The sequence below is a fragment of the Apodemus sylvaticus genome, chromosome 12 (assembly GCF_947179515.1).
Source record: "Apodemus sylvaticus chromosome 12, mApoSyl1.1, whole genome shotgun sequence".
Taxonomy (NCBI): domain Eukaryota; kingdom Metazoa; phylum Chordata; class Mammalia; order Rodentia; family Muridae; genus Apodemus; species Apodemus sylvaticus.
In genome coordinates this window covers 75,435,362-75,454,629 of record NC_067483.1, presented here as the reverse complement: position 1 = coordinate 75,454,629, position 19,268 = coordinate 75,435,362, and the positions used below count along the sequence as shown (strand labels likewise).

At 43.0% G+C, this 19,268-nt stretch overlaps 1 protein-coding gene across 4 annotated transcripts in view; it reads left to right on the top strand.

Moving 5' to 3' along the window:
- Positions 1-19,268, top strand: part of Pbx1 (PBX homeobox 1) — a 321,114-nt gene that overhangs the window by 278,043 nt on the left and 23,803 nt on the right. Inside the window, exon 9 of one of the 4 annotated variants that reach the window (XM_052200251.1) lies at positions 370-5,544. The exons of 2 other annotated variants lie outside the window; for them this stretch is intronic. In XM_052200251.1, the coding sequence (XP_052056211.1) occupies positions 370-462 (93 nt within the window). In that variant the 3' untranslated portion in view covers positions 463-5,544. Of the gene's footprint in view, positions 1-369; positions 5,545-19,268 lie in introns of those variants that run through there. One more of the 4 variants, XM_052200254.1, reaches the window with a different exon arrangement.

Here is a 19,268-nt window from a genome sequence, read left to right as displayed (position 1 = left end):
TTAGGTGCTTTACCCATATTAATGGCTAACTTGTTGCCAGGATTAAAACCAAAATAACTTTCCCATGTCTCCTGACTAGAAGGCAGCTATCACTTCAAAGATGGCTGGGACTGAATTGCAGAATCTTGGAGAAATACAAACACATCACCTAAGTGGGAGGTATTAGCACTGGATCCAAAGGCTCACTGGGAGGATGAACTCATCTGAGTGTGGGGGTGAATATTACATCTACAACTCTATGAGCCCATTTTATGGGTGTCCCCATGTGCCAGGTGCCAGTCCCATCCACAAGTTGCATCATTGTCATTGTCTGCTCAAAAAGGCCACCTGATCACAGAGGACTGACTTCTCTCCCTTTTTCCCTTCTAGGCTAATGGAGGTTGGCAGGATGCTACTACCCCTTCATCAGTGACCTCCCCTACAGAAGGCCCTGGCAGTGTTCACTCTGATACCTCCAACTGATCTCCCAGCAATCGCATCCCGGCTGACCCTGTGCCGCAGTTGGGGCAGGGGCAGGAGGGAGGGTTTCTCTCCCAACGCTGAAGCGGTCAGACTGGAGGTCGAAGCAATCAGCAAACACAATAAGAGTCTCCTTCTCTTCTCTTCTTTGGGATGCTATTTCAGCCAATCTGGACACTTCTTTATACTCTCTTCCCTTTTTTTTCTGGGTAGAAGCCACCCTTCCCTGCCTCCAGCTGTCAGACTGGTTTCTGTCATCTTCCCTGGCCTCTGCTCTCAGTTATAGACTCCCCGGTTCCTGCCCTCTATTATTTTCCCCCCGCAATTAGAGGAATTTAAAAAGGAAAACCAAATTACAAGGAAAACAATAAACGCATTTGTATGTTTTCACGCTGGTGGTTTGAGGAGCCAACTTTACCTCACGAGGAGCCCTCATCCCTACGTTGGCAGGCAATCCTTCTGTCTCCCTTGTGACTCTCACTACCTCTTAGCAGGAATACACCACACTGCCCTACTCATTCCAAGCCACTCTGTCTCCATTTCCCCCTTCTTTCTGGGAACAATCCTGACTTCTTCCTCTTCTTTCTGCCCCAGGTGTTTGTTGGGGACAGCCATAACTGAGCTTCTAAAGGTGCCACAGGTCCCAATGTAGCTCCATCAGGCTGAGTCCTAGGCAGGAAGTCTGGCAGGTGAGGGCACAAAGAACAGCAAAGGCAGGACTCCTATCAACTTTCTCATCCTCTTAGAAATAGCTCTTGGTCTTAGAGGCACAGTCTATGGTGACCATTTGACCGTTCAGTGCTCAGAACCTCAGGAAAGCTAGGTCTAAGAGAGGCATCCTGATGAGGGTGTCTATAAAGAGTGAAGGATCTCATCCTGAAAGGCTTCACTGTTCCTTCATGGGCATGCACATACATACATGACACACAGTCGGACACATGCACAACCTCACAGCTTTGCCTGGCAGGATGCTACTAACCTATCATCAGTGATCTCCCCTACAGAAGGCACTGGAAGCATTTATTCTGATACCTCCCAGATGGTCTTCCAGCAATCAAATCCTGTACAAACACGTACATTAGCTATCACAGTGCTCTATCTGGAGAGCCTAAGAGAGAAGCAGTATGTGGCTAGGGCTTCAAGGACCCACTAATATGTACTTACTGCTAGGATGTATAGGATAGTACTAACACGGGTCAGGAGTCAAGTGTAAACTGTCTTCATTCCTACCACCTCTGGAGCTCTCAGGGAGCCACACACAGGACTTCCAGTGTCTGGCAGGTGAGGGCAACAAAGATTTGGATGCTTTGTGTTTTTATTATATCATCTTTTCAAAAGATTATAGTAAACCATGGTCTTTGTTTTGGGTTTCTCCTCCAGAGAGGAGAATCGTATAAGTATATGGTTAACATTTACTAATTAATTTGAGGACATAAGAATCATAGAGAAAGGATGATGAATTTTGTTGTTGTTGTTGAGTTAATCACAGTGATCTATCTATATGCCAAGAGATTGACAGAAAAATCACAGTTGCTAGAAAGGTAGTTTTGCTTTGACATAAGCTTAAATTCTCCAGATGGTTCTGCCAGCCATAAAGATGGCAGCTTGGTCAGTAGATTAGGTGGCAAGTGGCCAGATATCTTTGGGGCCTCATGCACATCCTCTGTAGAATGGGAATGTTATGCTTGGCTTACCAAGGAGCTTGTAAGAAGCCCAAGAACAGGTCGATGGTCAGGGAAAGTGATGTCCCTATGATGAACATTTCTTGCTAGGTCAGAACAATATGTGGTTTTCTTGTTCCAGTTTCTGTTTGTTATCAGTACCTTGATGCCATCCCCATTATGACAGTGTTTCAGAAGCTTTCTGCTCTGATTTGGTTTTGGTCTGTTTGTCTTCTTAGGATAGAGAAGAGATTCAAAACTTGAGGAGTAGAACCTGGTTTTATTAGTTTCAACTTGAATCCAATTAGGAGGCCTTGCAAGTCCTTGTCCCTATTACAACTCTTTTCCTTCAGGGACTCCCAGGAAGAAGTACAAGAGCTTGAGGGCTGAGGGACAAGCCCACAGCACCATACACATTCCACATGTAGTGATAAATAGGAAACACGCTTCATGTATGTTTGGAGAAGTCAGGCATGTATAGCTGAAAACCTGAGGGGACTGAGTATTTGAAGATAATGCAGAACGTAATTATTTGGCAAATGAAAATTTGTCCAGCTGACCCAAGTCACTGGAAGACTATCATCTAATCTGTGCCATGGTCAGAACAGGTGCCTAGAAGGGACAAACGTGTGTGTGTGTGTGTGTGTGTGTGTGTGTGTGTGTGTGTGTGTGTGTGCTGATGAGAACTGGTGATCTTTGTCTTTGTGGAAGGAATATATTGAAACCACTCGCAGAAGCATGGTTGGGTCACATCCATTTAACATGAAGCAAATTATAAGAATTGCTGAAGGGTTCTCTTAGAAACAAGAGTGATGCCAGCTTCCGATTGAACACATGAAGGGCCATTAGTGGATCAGTCCACAGCAGTGCCACCCTCACAGAATGCTTCTCTCTAGGCCGTAGTTGCACTGAGAGTCCCACCCAGCACTTCCGTAGGCCTCCTGTGAGTCCCACACTTAGCTGGTAGTCAACTCCATGCTCACTGCCACCTCCAACATGGCAGCCACCAGATCTCCGTTGTCAAACAAGGCCAGGGAAAACAGGCAGCCTACTGATAGAAGTGGAAAGAGTGCGCCTCTAGAAACTTAGCTTCCTAGGATTTCAGGTCAGGTCAGTGCTCTAGGCTCCCAAAAAACTGTGTCCCAGAATTTCTTCCTAGTCTTTAAGTACAAGTGGAAGTGCTTTGTTTTCCACAGTAGCAGTTCCCTCCTGAGAAATGGTAGCAGACCTTGTGGTTGCCACCCTGTAACTTGTTTATCATCACTTCTTCCTGCTGGAGTAGAATGGACTTCTGGGTAGCTGTTGAGCCCACAGGCACCTTCCCTCCGCTTCCTTCCCCGTGGTAGTAGTACTTAATTATTACTATTATTATTTTGATTGCTTTTGCTCACACCTATCTTCGCTTCTTTCTTCCTCCTCTTTATTTTTTCTGCCCAGAAAAACCTGACTTCGATACCAAAAAAAGATAAAACTTCAGAAACTCAAATTTAAAAAAAAGAAAAAAACTCTTAGAAAAAAAAAAAGGAAAAAAAAACTCAACAATTCTTTCAGCTTTATTAACATTTTCCATTGTTTCTTGCGAATTGTGTCTCGTTCTTTGTAGTATTGATGATGAACATTTGATAATGAATGTTCTTGTATATTCAGATAAAGAAAAAAACCAAAAAAGCGGTCTGAATTTAATAGTGTTTATAATAAAAAAAATTAAAAATGACCCTCATAGCACGCAAAACAGGAAGGGAAAGTATCCCTTCTCTCTGTGACAATACACATCATTCCTGCGTATGTTTTTTTTTAACACCAAACTACCTATGTTCCTTATTTCTCCCGTTTTTCTTTTTTATTTTCTTGCATTTGTGAATTAGTTCAAGAATGCTAGAAAAGTGTCAAGGTGTGTACATCCATTTCTTCTTTCACGGTGTTTAAAAGTGACCGTAAATTCATTTTGTAAACTAAAAAAAAAAAAAACAAAAACAAAAAAAAAAAAACAAAAAAAAAGGAAAAAAAAGAAAAAAGAAAAAAAAAAGGTTGGAATAGTGAACAATAATAGGTTCAACCTAACACATTATGTTTATTAATTTTGAGACCCAGAAATGAATTCTTCTCTTTATTCCTGCTCTTAAAAATACAAAAAAAGGAGAAAGTTTTGTGGTTTTCGGTTTTGTTTATTTGAGGGGGGTGCTCCTTTTTCACTGGTGTATGGGTCTTGCTGGTTGTGTTGCTTACACATGTATACAGGGTGATGTGAAAAGAGGTACCTGGGAGGGAGAGAAGGCCGTTCCCATCCTCTGCTTTGCTTCACTCCGTGTCAAAACCAACAATTAAGCCCATAGCCACAGGTGCCTGCTTTCTTGCATGCCCAGGGTGTGGTACTCCAGTAGTCCCTGAGATAAGGAGGCAGGGACTTTCTTCCTGAAATACTCCCTGAATCTGTCCAGAGGAGTTCTTACATTGAAAAGAAAGGCTTTTGTTGATTCTGAAAGGCTTTCTTCTCCCTGATTAATATCAACAGTCCACAAGAATGCTTCCAACCAGACAGGATCTTTCTCCAGGCAGAACTCCACAGGAGGTACTGCTAGCGCTTACCCAGTAGAGCAGACCCATGAAGCAGGCCCTGGGCCCATCTTCTTGGGATCCAGAGTCCTGTCTTCTGGGTGCAGTGTGGGTATAGTGAGGAGCCAGGGTCAAGGCTGCAATTAGAATGCTAACCTCTGGTGAGGTTAACTCTAAATTGCCAGGTAGGCTTCATCAGAAAGTCTGTATTAGTCACAGGGAACAAGAAAGCCATGCGGTTGGACAGACGTTCAGTTTCGGACATTGCTTATTCAAGCACTCAGGTGTTCAGAAAGCAGACAGAATTCCAGCCAGATACATAAAGAAGACAGGCTTGAGCAGCGGAACTCTGACGTAGGAAGCAGTCCACCTGGAGGCAGCTTAGCTCTTGTCTCTAGGTCCTGAGAAATGAAAGGCAACCCTTTTCACATCACCTCTGTGGTTTCCAGCCTAGCTCAAAGCTTTCTGGAAACTTTTATTTTATTTTATTTTGTAAGCTACTTCTTTCCCTTTCGTTAAAATAAAACATTGAATGTTTGCTCCTCCTTCTCTCTATTTCTTCTTCCCTTTGGGGGTTTCATTTTGAAGTGTGTTCCTTTGGTTGTTGGTTTTATCTCCCCCTCACTTTCTTCTCTTATTATCAAGAGTATAAACCTGCAAAGCTCGGCTCTACTTTGGTTTTGAAAGTTTAAGCTTCTCTGCTTCTGTGCAAGCACAGGCCTCTGTCCCCTTCGATTCCAGCTGAACTTTTGTGTTCTCTAATGATACTAACACGATGTAGGTTTTACAGTCTCCTAATTTGTACTGGTAATGCAGATTCCAAATAAATAGTTTCTTTTGTTGCAAAAAAATATATATATACACACTTGTATTTTGTGCAGACTTCTTCTTATGTGTTGGCAACTTGTCTTCCCTAAGCGGGCCAGGGTTACTATCACCTGGGCTTTAAGTTATTACCCTAATCAGGCAAAGTCTGGGCTAACAGCGTCATGTCATGGAGGGAGAGAGCGAGGGAGGAAGGATGGTAGGGAGGGAGAAAGGAGAAAGGGAGGGGGAGAGAGAAGGAGGGAGGGAGGAATGGACTGAAGGAGAGAGTAATTCATTTGCTCCCCTAAGTCATGGCTATTTACCCAGTGGGTTATCTTTTCCTTAACTGGAATGGTCTGGTTATAAGGGAAATTGTCATTCTCAAGAGATGTTTCAAGGGAAAAAATCCAGGTTATGAATAATACTTGTGGACTCTCCAAAATATTCTAGATGTCACTCCAGCAATCTGCTCTGCTGTGGTTGGTCCTGTCTACTGCCCCTTTGATGCATTCAGCCTGATAGCTTGTCTGTATTCATCAGGCCTCTGGCCTAGGTTACCAGCTGTTAGTCAGTACTTCCGGTTCTTTAAGTACATGTCCCTGCCTTCAACAGCATGTTTCTCTTTTGGAGTGGGATGGATTCTCTTGCCTGTCTTCTGCTGGCAGATTGTCCCACCTAAAGCACAGTTCTAAACAAGCATTCCTTTCCCATTTTTATGCTTTACATCTCCAAGGAAAGCAGTTGAAAGTTGAGGGAGCACCATATGTCCACCTCATCCCAATCATGATTCTAGTCAACAAAACTAGACCCACAGAGAAGCAGTGGGAATTAAGTTTTCTTTTTTTTTTCTATTGAGCAAACTAAGTGTCAATAACCTTGGAAGAATAAAGCTATTCATAAATGATTTTAAAAATCTCTCCAGAGGCCAAAAATCTCAGGTTCTTCCTTCAAATTTAAACATAGAAATACATTGTGTGCGAGAAAGAGAGGATGAGAAAGGCAGACTCAGACTAAGTTCTTTCCCAATGATTTGGAGAGATTTGGGTCTAATTCACCCACATAGGACATTCATTAGAATTCACTGGAGCCAAACAGAACTACAGAAAAGAATAAGCCAAAGATGTGTAATACAAATCAAATATATTTTCTGTAATTTAAGACATGCTCTGGTCATGGTACCTCCTCCCAATATTGTGACTTAGGGCTCCAGCTCTTTGCTGCTCTTCACCCACACATGTCATCTACCATACTTAGCCAGCAGGAATAAGGAGTGTGGAGGAGGCTTACCCATTTTTTGAAAACCTTGACGAAGACACACATTTCTAAGTCTATGGTGTAGGGATAATAGTGGAAGCCTAGAAAACTATTCCCTAGCTAGGCAATCACTTCCTCATAGTAACTTCACATGAAACCTTTTGGAATGGCTGGTCAACTGACCAAGAGTAAAAGCAAAAGATAAATCTATATGTGTGTGTCATTGAGTAGACACATACCAAGTGAATATATGGCTAGACAAGGCTGCATTTCACCTCAGTTGTGAAGGTTGAGAAATGGACATGTAGGATATAGGGATATGTGCCCCAATATTGCCCTTTCAAGGGAGAGGAAACAGAAGTACTTTTCCTATGGAAATGTGAGAACAGAAAAGAGAAAACAAAACAAGCAAATGTGGTCACTAGGAGGAGGGAGCTACTGAGAGTGGTAAAAGCCTTGCCCCCATCTTCAGGAAGTCACACCTTTGTGTTCACATAGCTGCCTCAAAGAATCATGGCTGGTAGCCAGGTGTCAACTAAGAGACGGTAGGTTATGCCCTAGTTCATTATTGCTGGAACGAAACAACTTACATTATGTAATTTATAAATAACAATATCATACTGCTCATTGTTGTGAATGGGCAAGGAGCTGGCAGATTGGGAGTCTTGTAGGGGCTACTTATGGACAGCACCTCCATCATGGATTTCCCCAGGCCTGTTCTGTAAAAGCAACAGTATCATTTTAGATGCTTTTTGCTCCTGATTGAACCACATCTCAAATACCTTGCCTCATATAACAGAGTCTGGCATAGAATACAGAGTCGACAGACACCACTTAGACCATAGCAGATCTGGGAAGTCAGACATGCTCACTCATAACCCATATGTTCCTCTCTATCCTACACTTCTACCAATTTCCACCTTGGAAGAAGAAATGCAGCTAAAATATTAATGGTGTATCTCTTTGGTGGACAAAATAGAGCCTTTACTTTAGAGTCTTTGTGAGACAGACGTGGTGCAAGGCTCAATTCTATGGAGTTGTCCACTGAGTGAATCCAAGAAGCTAGGGCTTACGTTTGACCTCTGAGCACAGGACCAGAGGGAAGAATGGCACGATGGAGCAAGAGATTCTTTGTTATTCTTGTACAAAAACTTAAGCTGTATACATCCACATAAAAGTGCAGTAGGGGGTTACTATTCCTAGAGGCTTGTAGCCTGTGGCTTCTCACCCAAGTAGACTTCCGAGATGGAGGAAGAAACGTAAGAAAAGATTGCAACAAAGGTGCTGGCCAGAGCCTCCTGCTTTGGAGAACCACTGTCTTTATCTCGTCTTCCTGCGATCCAGTCAAGGCCTAATTCAGATGGCTTTGGATAGATCTGGTAGACCAATCCTTAATGTTTGGGTTTCACTGTGCCCTAAGCCAGAGCCACTCCCCCACCCCTCAACTACTCAGCCAAATTTCTAATGGAGTTCCACAGTTATCACCATGCATTCCTTCATTGCACAAGAGGTCCGAAGTGCTGGTTTGTCTTCACATATGAATCTTTTATTAATAAGTACCCAGAGAGAAATTAAAGTTCAAAATAAAGTCTTCCTTCTCTTATAAATTAAAATCCAAAAGGATGTTGACCTACAGCTCCATTCGCTCTGATCTCCTATTGTGCTCATTATGCATAAGTGCATTCATATTCTACTGCTGCAACTGGGGTCCAGGGCCTTCCTTCCTCCAATGCTCAGTTAATCTAACCTTGAATCCCTCTAGTATTTCCCCCCTCCCTTTTCCCTCTAGAAATCAACTTGCAAAGTGTATGAACTGTATCCTTAGACCAGCTTTAGCTGCGAAACTGAGAAAACACCAGTAGAATCCTAGCTCCAATTGTAAAATGAAGTAGCCAGGACACTCTATTCTGAGTGACACCTGACTGTTGATAATGACCTTAGTGGCACTTTGAGAGTTTGATGAGAAAGCAAGAAAAAGAGAGAGTGCGTGGAGAAAGTAAAAGTAAACTTTCTTAGTCTTGCAGTACCAGTAGCTTAGTATCAACTGTCATGTTAAGAAAAAGCCACCAACAAGAGGTTAATCTCGCACTGTGCTTCCTGTATCCTCGGGGAAACAACCCGACCTCTGCATTCTGCTCCCTCTCTCTGAGAACGATCTTTGAAATATTCATGCCTTTATGAAAAATTCAGGAATGTAAAAGTGGGTCCCCTCTAGTCCACAGGCTGACTTGAGGTTCCCTTCCTCCCCTAGCATTCATACACATATTTAAAATTTCACACAATTTCCATTTCCTGTCAAGCGCTTCACTATACCCAACCTCAGCTCATGATACCTCTGTGACTTCTGCTTCTTCCTTTTCTGCAAGACTGTCCAGCCTGTAAGCCTCCTGCCCTTCTCCCTGATTCAGCTAGAATCTGAGCACAAACTCTTCATACACTGTGGGGCAGTGGGATGTAGCCTGTGCAACCCCCCCCCCCCACAGCCTCACCTTCCCTCAGCTCTGTGGGCCTAAGCCAGAGTGACAGAGCCTGTTCCATGACCACAGAAACAAACTGTCCTGACATTTGCTCCTAACAGTCCCTTCCTGGTCTTTCATGCTCCTTGAGAGCAAGCTGAAAATGTTTCAAGTACTCTGGCCGCCTTCTTTCCCTAGTTCCTTGTCTTCTGTCTATTGTATAGAGCTCATTCTCTCTGCTTTTGAGCCTAGACATTTTTTCCCTTGCCATAGTTTCCTAAACTATATTTTTAATTTCCCACCCAAATTCTGACTCTATTCAAAGCTTCTGCTGCATCAAATGCATCTTGCTTAGCTTCACTTCCTCAAATTCCACAATGCTTTCCCAGACTCAGCCACCTACGCATCAGCAGGATTCCTGCAATTGCTCCTTCTCCATCAGGATCTCTCCGAAGAGCCCCATCTCCAGGCTGATGCCTTTAGAACAAACGGCTCATCAATTTCCCTTCACACAGGCTGGCAATAGAAGAATTCACTAATAACCTTGAATGTCTCACTCTATGTTCCTCAGTTACTCCTCTCAAGTGCACCCACATTTTCTGCAAACACCCAGGGCCCCTTTCTGAGTCACTCAGGAGACCATCTCTTGCCCTCCCCTCAGCATCTTCCTACCTGCTGCTTTGGTGCATTCCAGATTCCTTCCCTTATGGTCTCCATGGTATTTGCTCACTGAGCATCTAACAGCCACATCAAACTTGCTTAAGTGCCAGGTCAACTACTGTTATTCTAGACCTTCCTGAAACCATGTCTAAACCAAATGAGAGCTTGTCTACACCAACAATTGCTCCAGTGTCAGGAAGGCATCTTAAAACTTACACCAAAGCTGACACTAGTTATTTGGAGGAGGGTTAGGGTTCAATAGGGCTTAATCCCACAGACTACCCTCGTAACAGGTTTTGTATGCAACCATCAAGTCTGATCCCTTCTTTAATTTGGGTAATTTGTGAAGGCAGTTATGGGACTCATATGTCCTTCTTTGCTATAAGGGATATAAATGAACAGTCAGGTGAGAGGTACACGGGTTAAATGGAAGGATTCCGAGGGCACAACATTTTCTTTCCATAGAGTTAACATGCACTTCCCCTGCACACAGGTTGTGTTCATCAGCTCAGTTCCCATTGTTAGAGATTGTGGAGGTTTGGTTGCAGAGGCATGAGTGGCTAAATCACAGATCACTGGTGGTTAACACGGAGGTGGAAGGGACAAAGTGGAAGTTGCAAACTTCAAGTCAGCCTTGGTCTTTTATGACCTGCTCTATTCTGAAGCTACCTATTAGGTTGTTGACAGTCCTTTCCTTAGAAGGAAGCACTGCAGGACCACTCATTCTTCAGGAATTCTCAAGGAATCCAGTTGCCCGGAGAGAAGGAAGTTACAAATGGAGTGCCTCGGACCTGAAGATCTGGAATCCAATGTACTCCAGCACATGGAAATTGTGAGCATCAATATGATACTCCACCTGGCCTCGTGCAATGCTTAGCACTAAAAAGATACAGAATTATTTACAGGTAATGAGTGTGCAACATATCTGAAACATAAATAGATTATATGTGTAGAATTTGATCTCCTTCCAAATATAATATAAATTATATAATAAATTTAGTTTAAAAAAAGTATTTCAAAATCTAAAAAAAAATACAAAGTACAAAAATACAGCTGATCCTGAGCATATCGGACAAGGGATGTTCACCCTGTGCACATTTCTCGTTTTATCACTAGGGTATATGGCCTTTGATAGATTGTTTAATCTCTCTGTGTCTCCATTTCCTTCACAATGAGATATCGTTAAACTCAGTATGTACCTCATAGGGCTCCTGGAAGGATTAAATGAGTTAATACATGAAAAGAACTCAGAGCAATACCTGTCAAACAGTAAAGGTGAAAAATGCATTCTTCCTTAGTGCCATTCCTCCAATATATTTCACTGCACATTGTCATCCTTGAACTATTAGCAATTAGAATAGCCTCATCGTTCCTGCTTCTACTGAAAAGAAATATTAGCTATGATTATCACCTCTCCTCCTTCCCTTCCTCCCTCGTGTGCCTCCCTTTCCTCCTCCTCCTCCTTCCCCCTCTGCCCTCCTCTTTCTCCTTCTGTCTCTTCTCCCAATCTTTCTAGCAGACTGATAAAATATCCCCACTATCATTTCTCTGCTCAGTGTGTTCTCCGCCATTTCTCCTTGACTTCTCCAATGCTTCTATTTTGCTCACAAAATTGCAGATTTATTTTTTAAAAAGTATTGATCCCATTTTCTCCTGAAAAATCTAGGTGACTCTGATTCTAAGTCCCAGTGTGTGCCTTTTAGAGGCCTTTCGTAGCCCTGAATTTGTAGAAATGCACTAAAATGTTTCCTCCCGTTAACCATAGAGTAGGTGAGCATGTAGTACGTAAAGCAGCTTTTGTTCTTTTTTTTTTATCAGGAAACATCCTACCACCATTATCTACCCATCCACCCCTACATACACACACACACACACACACACACACACACAGAGAGAGAGAGAGAGAGAGAGAGAGAGAGAGAGAGAGAGAGAGAGAGAGAGAGAGATGAATGACAATGTTGAAAATAAGTCTATGTTCCTGAGATGCACACCTCTCCTACAATACTAGTCTAACATTCCCATGTTAAGAGGTGCAGATCTCACTTGTTTCCTACCTAGATCCTGTTTTTCTATTAAAGAAAAAGAGAGAATTTACAATTTTCTTTGGACAGTCTAAAAGGCAACATGAGTAACTAAATGAAGTAAAAACAAAACAAAACCAACAAAAAAAAAAAAAAAAACCTTATATGTCCTGACCAAATGATAGCACAAAATATCCTTACCCAGACATGTCAAGCTCTTATACATTAAGAAAATGTTATATTCTTCAAACAAGCATGACTTCAGGCTTCAGAATCAGGACAGGCAGAGAGTCTAGTATAAAATTCCAAAGTCACTCAAATATGTGCTGCAGAATATCAATCCCTATTTCCTCTTTCTGCTCATTTCTGGGCCTTCTTATTACTAAGGTGGCAGAGATTTCACTACAGGGAGAAAAGATGAGGGCAATATCTCAGTATGTAAAATCTCCCCTCAGGTGAAATTGTTCTCCAAGTGCTAACATTGAGCTTGGTTTGCAAACCCTCCAAGGCCCTGCACCTTCCCTGGAAGGCTGGAGACCTGTAGCTTCTCAGGAGTCCATACAAGGAACAGCAGCTTCATGGAATCACATTTCCAAACAAAGCAAGCACTGAGGTCTTCGGTGGAAGCCAGGCCTGAACCAGCCTCTAGGAACTTTTAAGAACAGACCAGGGTACAGGCCCTGGGAGGTTTTGACTTCCTTCATGTTCCCACTGCTAACTATGCAGGACCCTCTGCACCTGATTCCACAGCATTAACCACCCATCTTCCACACTCAACTTATTAGAGTCATAATCTCTGTGCCTTGGCCTTCAATGATGTAAAAGCAAATCTTTTATTTCTAGATCTACTGCTCTGCTTCTTCATATGCTCCTACTTTATTCCAAATGACTCTATTCCCTACTCAAGACTTCCTTTATCAATAGCAAGATCTCTGCTGAGGATTAAGAGTTTCCTGGGCCAGTACTTCAGGGGATTGTTGCTTGAGGCATTGTGGTCATCAAACAGTCACCTGTTTGATTGCACTACTATGCACTTCTTCAACAAACAAGCATGCAGCCGCCACATCCCATGTACCAAGAGACGTCTTCCATTCCCAGAAGATAGAAGATTAGGTCAAAACATGCTGAAGACAGAGTAGAAGTCAACTGGAACTTCTGGGCTCTCGGGATGAATGCAACTCTACTTGTCCATATAGAAGTTTGAAGAAGAATTTAAAACCTTGCATCCATCAACAAAGACATAAACTAAGAGGAAACATAATTAGGTTAAAGTTATAGGAACAGCTGTGGGTTTAAATAAGAACATCTTACAGTTGGAAGGCTTGAAGTAATCTATTAAGGGACAGAGAAAATGCTATGATTAGAATATTTGATATGATCAAATGCCAGGGAAAGTTGGAAGGATCCAAGACTGGAATCTTCAATATTCAAAAGTAATACAAAGTAAGGATAGTACTGAATGGTCCCAAACTGAACTCTCTCTACATTGGGGATGCAGTCACACTACCTTCCCCCCAGGTCACACAGGAATTCATTTCCACCCATTTCCAACTCTGCTGATTGGCATCTGGCTGATAGGAAAATGCCAGTGCCTGAGATCACTAAAACCCACCAGCAATTAATGTCTTAAATCAGGTTGCTCTGTAGTGGTGAAGGAAATATTTGGATGAATGAAAAAGAAATATTTAGATTTCCCAGGATCCTTTGCTATCCATCCCTACAAGCTTAATTCAGGGTTTGTCTTCTCACAGCACCCACAGAAAGCCCAGATCAAGCTCCTTTTTTTGCTTATTTGTTCTCAGTGGCATGATGTCATACACCTGGAATGACAGTTGCCACACTGCCACCCTCACAGGTGCAGTCATGATTATTCTTTAGGCAGGCATCTGTCTTCTGGGAAGTCTTCATCCTTCTCGGGTTCACCACTCCCTCCTCCATGCTCTCCTCCTGTATTTGAATCTGCCACCATTTCTCCTAAGTGTCACGTCTCCTTATATTACTCAGCAGACCCCAAGGAACCACATGACTCCTACAAAGAAAAGCAGAGCAAAAGTGCCACACTGGTCACTTAGTAGGTATCCAGCAACAGAAAGAAAGGAGGGAGGAGAGAGAGAGAGAGAGAGAGAGAGAGAGAGAGAGAGAGAGAGAGAGGAGAGAGAGAGAGAAGGAGGAGGAAAGGAGGGAACCAGTGGGGGAAAGTAGGAAGAAAATGGGAAATATGAAGAAATGAAGAATGAAGTACAGGAAGAGGGAGGAAGAGCAGGGAGAGAGGACAAAGGAGGAGAATTAAAAGAACAGAAGAAGGGAGCAGGGATACAGAGGAACAAAGCATTATGGGAGAGGTGTTAAGGGAGAGAAAAAAAAGTCATGAGAAAGATGCAGAAGCCACTGAAATAAGGCTCAAAGACTTTCTTATTACTCTAAAGGGAAACCTGGGCACTTTGGCAGTCCAAAAGCAAAAGGACTGCTAAGAGAAACCAGCGGTTCAGAGAAAGCATGGAGCAAGTGTGAAATGGATTACCATAGTCTGACCTCAGAGTTCTTTAAGAGCAGTTCCACGTACACACTTCTAAAGGTTAAGTGTGTGATTTCTTTAAAATATTTAGGTTACTGAGAGGATGGGGCAGGAGCTCAGTTAGTAAAGGGCTTGTCTCATAAGCATGAGAGGCTGTTACCTAGAGAGGCCACATATAGAAGCCAGTCACAACAGTGTAGTATCACTTGTAGTATTACTACTAGGGAGGCAGACAAATAGATCCCTGGGTTCAGTGCCCAGTCATCCTACCCCATCAGTAAGTCACAGGTTAACAACACTCTGGATAAAAGTATGAGGCAGACAGCAATTGAAGAAGATTCCCAACACCAACCTTTGTCTCTGTGTGTGTATGTGGATGTGCAATTACATCCATACATTACACGCACAGACACACACACAATTGCCAAAAGGTCTCATAGTGTCATAAGTTATATTCTGCTATATTCACAGCTGTCCTCAGCCACAGACCTGACACTATTAGAACACTTGGTTCAGTTTTCTGTTGTGATAGAGTTTCAATTCCAGTGGGAAGGGAAGCATATAGTAAAGAAACCAAAGAGACTGAGTGAGCCAGTCAGGCAGAAGGAGAAGAAAGGCAGGCGGGGTAGTGTGAGGAAACAAGACAAGGACATCCTGAACACTGGATGACAGGGTGGTTTTGAACAGATGCTGCAAGACACCAGAGCAACCCACTAAGATAACTAAGATTGTTCCAAAAGAAAAAAAAATTCCATATTTCACAAAAGGCCGTGAGACTGGAGAATACCTAAGAGATTTGAGGAATTTCAAGGCAAATAGAGTGTCTGGCTCAGTGAGGAGAAAGCAATTAGGAGCTATTACAGTCTGCAAGCCTGGGAGATCAGAGCCTTCTGAGCCCTTTAGCATCAGGCATGAGGATACAAGGTTGGAGTTTTCCTTCTGGGTTCCAATCTTGCTTTAGTCCAGCATTTCATCATTCTGACATTTTGAATTGCTAATATATATTTGTGCCATTATATGCTGAAATAATGTAATTCGATTTTTGATATCTCAGGGGATTACAATTAAGCGACTGCCTTGAGTCTCATTTGAGACTTTAGACTTTTAAATCATGTTGGGACTGAAAGACTATGGGGACCTTTTAAGTTGGACTAAATATATTTTGCATTATGAGGTGGCAAGGCATAGGGGGCCAGAGAGTAGAATATGGTGGTTTAAATGAGAAATTGCCCCCATAGGCCCATATGTTTGAGTAACTTGTCCTTAGTTGACTGAACTGTTTGGGAAGGATTAGTAGGTGTGCCTTTGTGGAAAAAATATGTCACTAGAGGTAGATTTTGAGGTTTCAAAAGCGTACACCATTCCCAGTTAGCACTCTCTGCCTCCTGCCTGTGGGGCAAGACATAAACTCTCAGCTACCAGTCCAGTGCTGTGCTTGTCTGCCTGCTACAATGTTCCCCATGATGAAGCTTATGACTTTAATTTATCCTCTGAAACTGTAATACATACAAACATACCCCCAAAATTCTTACTTTTAGAAGTTGCCTTGATCATGGTATCTTGTCACAGCAATATAAAGTAGCTACGATGGGTGCTATAGTCAGAAAATCAATGATGGATGGCAGGCAGATCTGAGATGAACATGAATTTGCAGGCCTTGGGGAAGTGGAAACACAGGACTGATAGTGTGGTGGGATTTAAGTTTAAGAGTATGACTCTTGGGGCTGGCTCAAGACAGCTCAGCAGTTAAGAGCACTGGCTGCTTGCTCTTCCAGAGGTCCTGAGTTCAATTCCCAGCATCCACATGGTGGCTCACCACCATCTGTAATGGGATCCAATGCACTCTTCTGGTGTGTCTGAAGTCAGCTACAGTTTACTCATATAAATGAAATAAATAAATCTTAAAATAAAAGAGTATGACTCTGTCAACTATTGCAATTAGGCTACAAGCAAGCAAGTTTGGAAATAAAGAGATGATGACAGTATTTTGGGCCAAAGATAATGGTGGTGGTATAGCTGCAGAGAGTTCCTGGTATGATAAAACATACCCTGCAGGGGACTGGGGAGATGGCTTAGCTATGCAAGTCTGTGATATGTGAACATAACCCCAGAACCCATATAAAAATAGCCATGGTGGTACATGCTTGTATGCCCATGATGGGGACATGAAAGCAGGTGGATCCCTGGCGTTTATTGGCCATCCTGCCTAACTGCACTAAAGAACTCAAGCTAATGAAAGACTGCTTCAAAAACCAAAGTAGACAGTTTCTGAGAAAAGACACTGAAAGTTGACCAGTGACGTTACACGTGTACCTGCACACACATGTATACTCATACATGTGCACACCCCCCCACTTGTGTATTTGAGAATACATGCACACATAGCACTTTGCTTTGGGAGAGGAATACAAATATATTTAGCTCAGAAGGAGGTTCTCCCTGCAAGATCCCCTCTCTGGATTTCACTGTTCAGTGCAGGTGTGTCTGACAACTCATGAGCCCTGACGGTATTCTGGATATCCTGTTCATCTAACACTCATTGGCCTCAGTTGGAATTACTAACCATGTCTCTGGTCCCCTGTGAACTGAGAACCCTTACCCACCCCAATTTGAGCTCATTTCCTTTAGCCTCAGTGAGAATGAAGAGGTGGATAAGACCTTATCCCAATTCCAACCTCGCATGGAGAGGGACTGAACAATGACTCCCACACTTACCACTGGGACTGAGTATGGTTCACCACTGTCCAATGAATAAATAAACAAAGAAATGTAACGTAAGCCAAACCACTGTGGGCTGGAGCTATAGTGTACTTATTAGCAATGCTGTTTAAAGTATATGTCAGCGTTGGCGTGCAGCTCCTATGAATTCCCTAAGTGGCCTCCCAACACTCAGCTAAGGTAGGACCATATAGCCCATAGATAATGTGCTTCTGAGAGCTAAAGATTGTGCCAAAGCATGGAGGTTCCTGGAATATTCTAGAAAGCAAGCAGTCGATGATAATTGCAGGTCACCGTGGGCATGATCTTTTTTCTGCAGTCAAGGTTGTTGATGCAAAGCTGTCTCCCTGGTGTCTCAGGGTGACATTTGTTACTTAGCTTCCCTGTCCTTAAATAGAACTCCTGTCCTTTTTGCTGGATTGTTCCTCCTTTGCTAATGCTCTGTCTCCCCAAAGTCCCAGGAAGAGCACTTGACATTTGTTACTGGTACAAGAGCATCATTTGCTGAATGTGAATAGAAAACAAAGTTTCCCTCAAGGGTAGAAGTGAGTGATGACCTTGGAGCTCCTCACCCTTCTCTTTGCTTCAAGTACAGCAGCGATTCCCAGCCATGCCGGGTCCTAGAGGAGAGCTGCCCCACCCTTTCTACACTCTAGCTCTGTGGAGCTCCGTGTCTGTTATCGCCATGTATATTTCAGTGGTCAAAGGTGATAGGTTATAGAGTGACAGGATAGGGGAGGGGAGAGCTGCATAGGTGTCTTTTTGTGGGGAATGAGAAGACCCCATGGAGATGTAGCATTCCACCAAGCACCAAACTTTTCCTGATGTCACCATTGAGATGTGCTGTTTGTTCTGAGTGCTGGGGTGACGAGTGAATAAGGCTGAGTCTGAGGTGACCTCTCCGGTACAATGCTTTCCAAACAAGCCCAAGGACCTGAGTTTGAGCCTCGGAAGCCATCTAAAATGCAGTGCTGCACACCTGTAATCCCAGTACTGAGGAAGTGGAGACAGATCCCCTTCCAGCCTAGTTCCATACCAGTGAAGGACTTTCTCTCAGTACACAAAGTAGAAGACAGACAGCCTGAGGAATGACATGAGAAACAGACCTGTGGATCCACACCTGTTATATACACCTACACACTCATGCCCATGGGTACGCACATTGGTACACACACACATATACACACACACTACCTAGTCCTTCCTGCTACGATGCTGTCTACTGAGAGTGCCTGTATAACATCGATCTGTTATTCATATGCGTAGGTAAGATGGAATCCTTTGAGCATCTATAATAATAATGATAAAAAAAAAAAACCCTAGGCTGCTCAGGCAGGAGTGAGTGGGCAGGTGGGGGGCACCCTCATAGAGGCAGTGGGAGGAAGTAGAGGATAGGGGGCTTGTGGAGGGGAAACTGGAAAGGGGAATAACATTTGAAATGTAAATAACTAAAACAACCAATAAAAAAAATGAAAAAAATACTGAATTAGTCAATAGGATCAGCAATGTAGTCTTAAGTAACTGCTTCGGAAGCTCAAACTGTCAAATTAGCTAAATATGTAATAAAGGACAACAAAGAGAAGGTTGAGCAGAGGGACCAGCAGGGACACAGATTGTGCTGCAAGAGAAAAACTAGCGGGGAGTAGACCAGCAGGCCAGGAAAATCAAAGGACAGTTCCTGGAGAAATCAAAGGCCACAGAGGCAAAGGCTGGCCTTGATGTCATTTTCCCACCTTTTCTTCACTAGATGAGTGTCTACCCACAGCACAGCTGGCTTGTCACACCTGCAGGCTCTGTTTCTATGAACTCAACACGGGGTCAAAAATATTTCTAAATTACTTGTATATTGAACAGATACAGACTTTTTGGTTATTATTTCCTAAAAGCCCAATAACGACAATTTGGGGGCAGAAGTGATAGCTCCAAGGTTAAGAGTGTATCTTGTTCATCACGAAGAACAGAGTCTCCAACACCCACATAAGGTGACTCACAATTGCCTATAATTGAAGTTCCAAGAGATCTGATGTCTTTTACCTCCATAGACACTTGCAAACTTCTGCAGAATCCCTGGCCACAAAAATGCAGACAGACAGACAGACAGACAGACACACACACACACACACACACACACACACACACAAAATACTTAAAAATAATAAAAAAT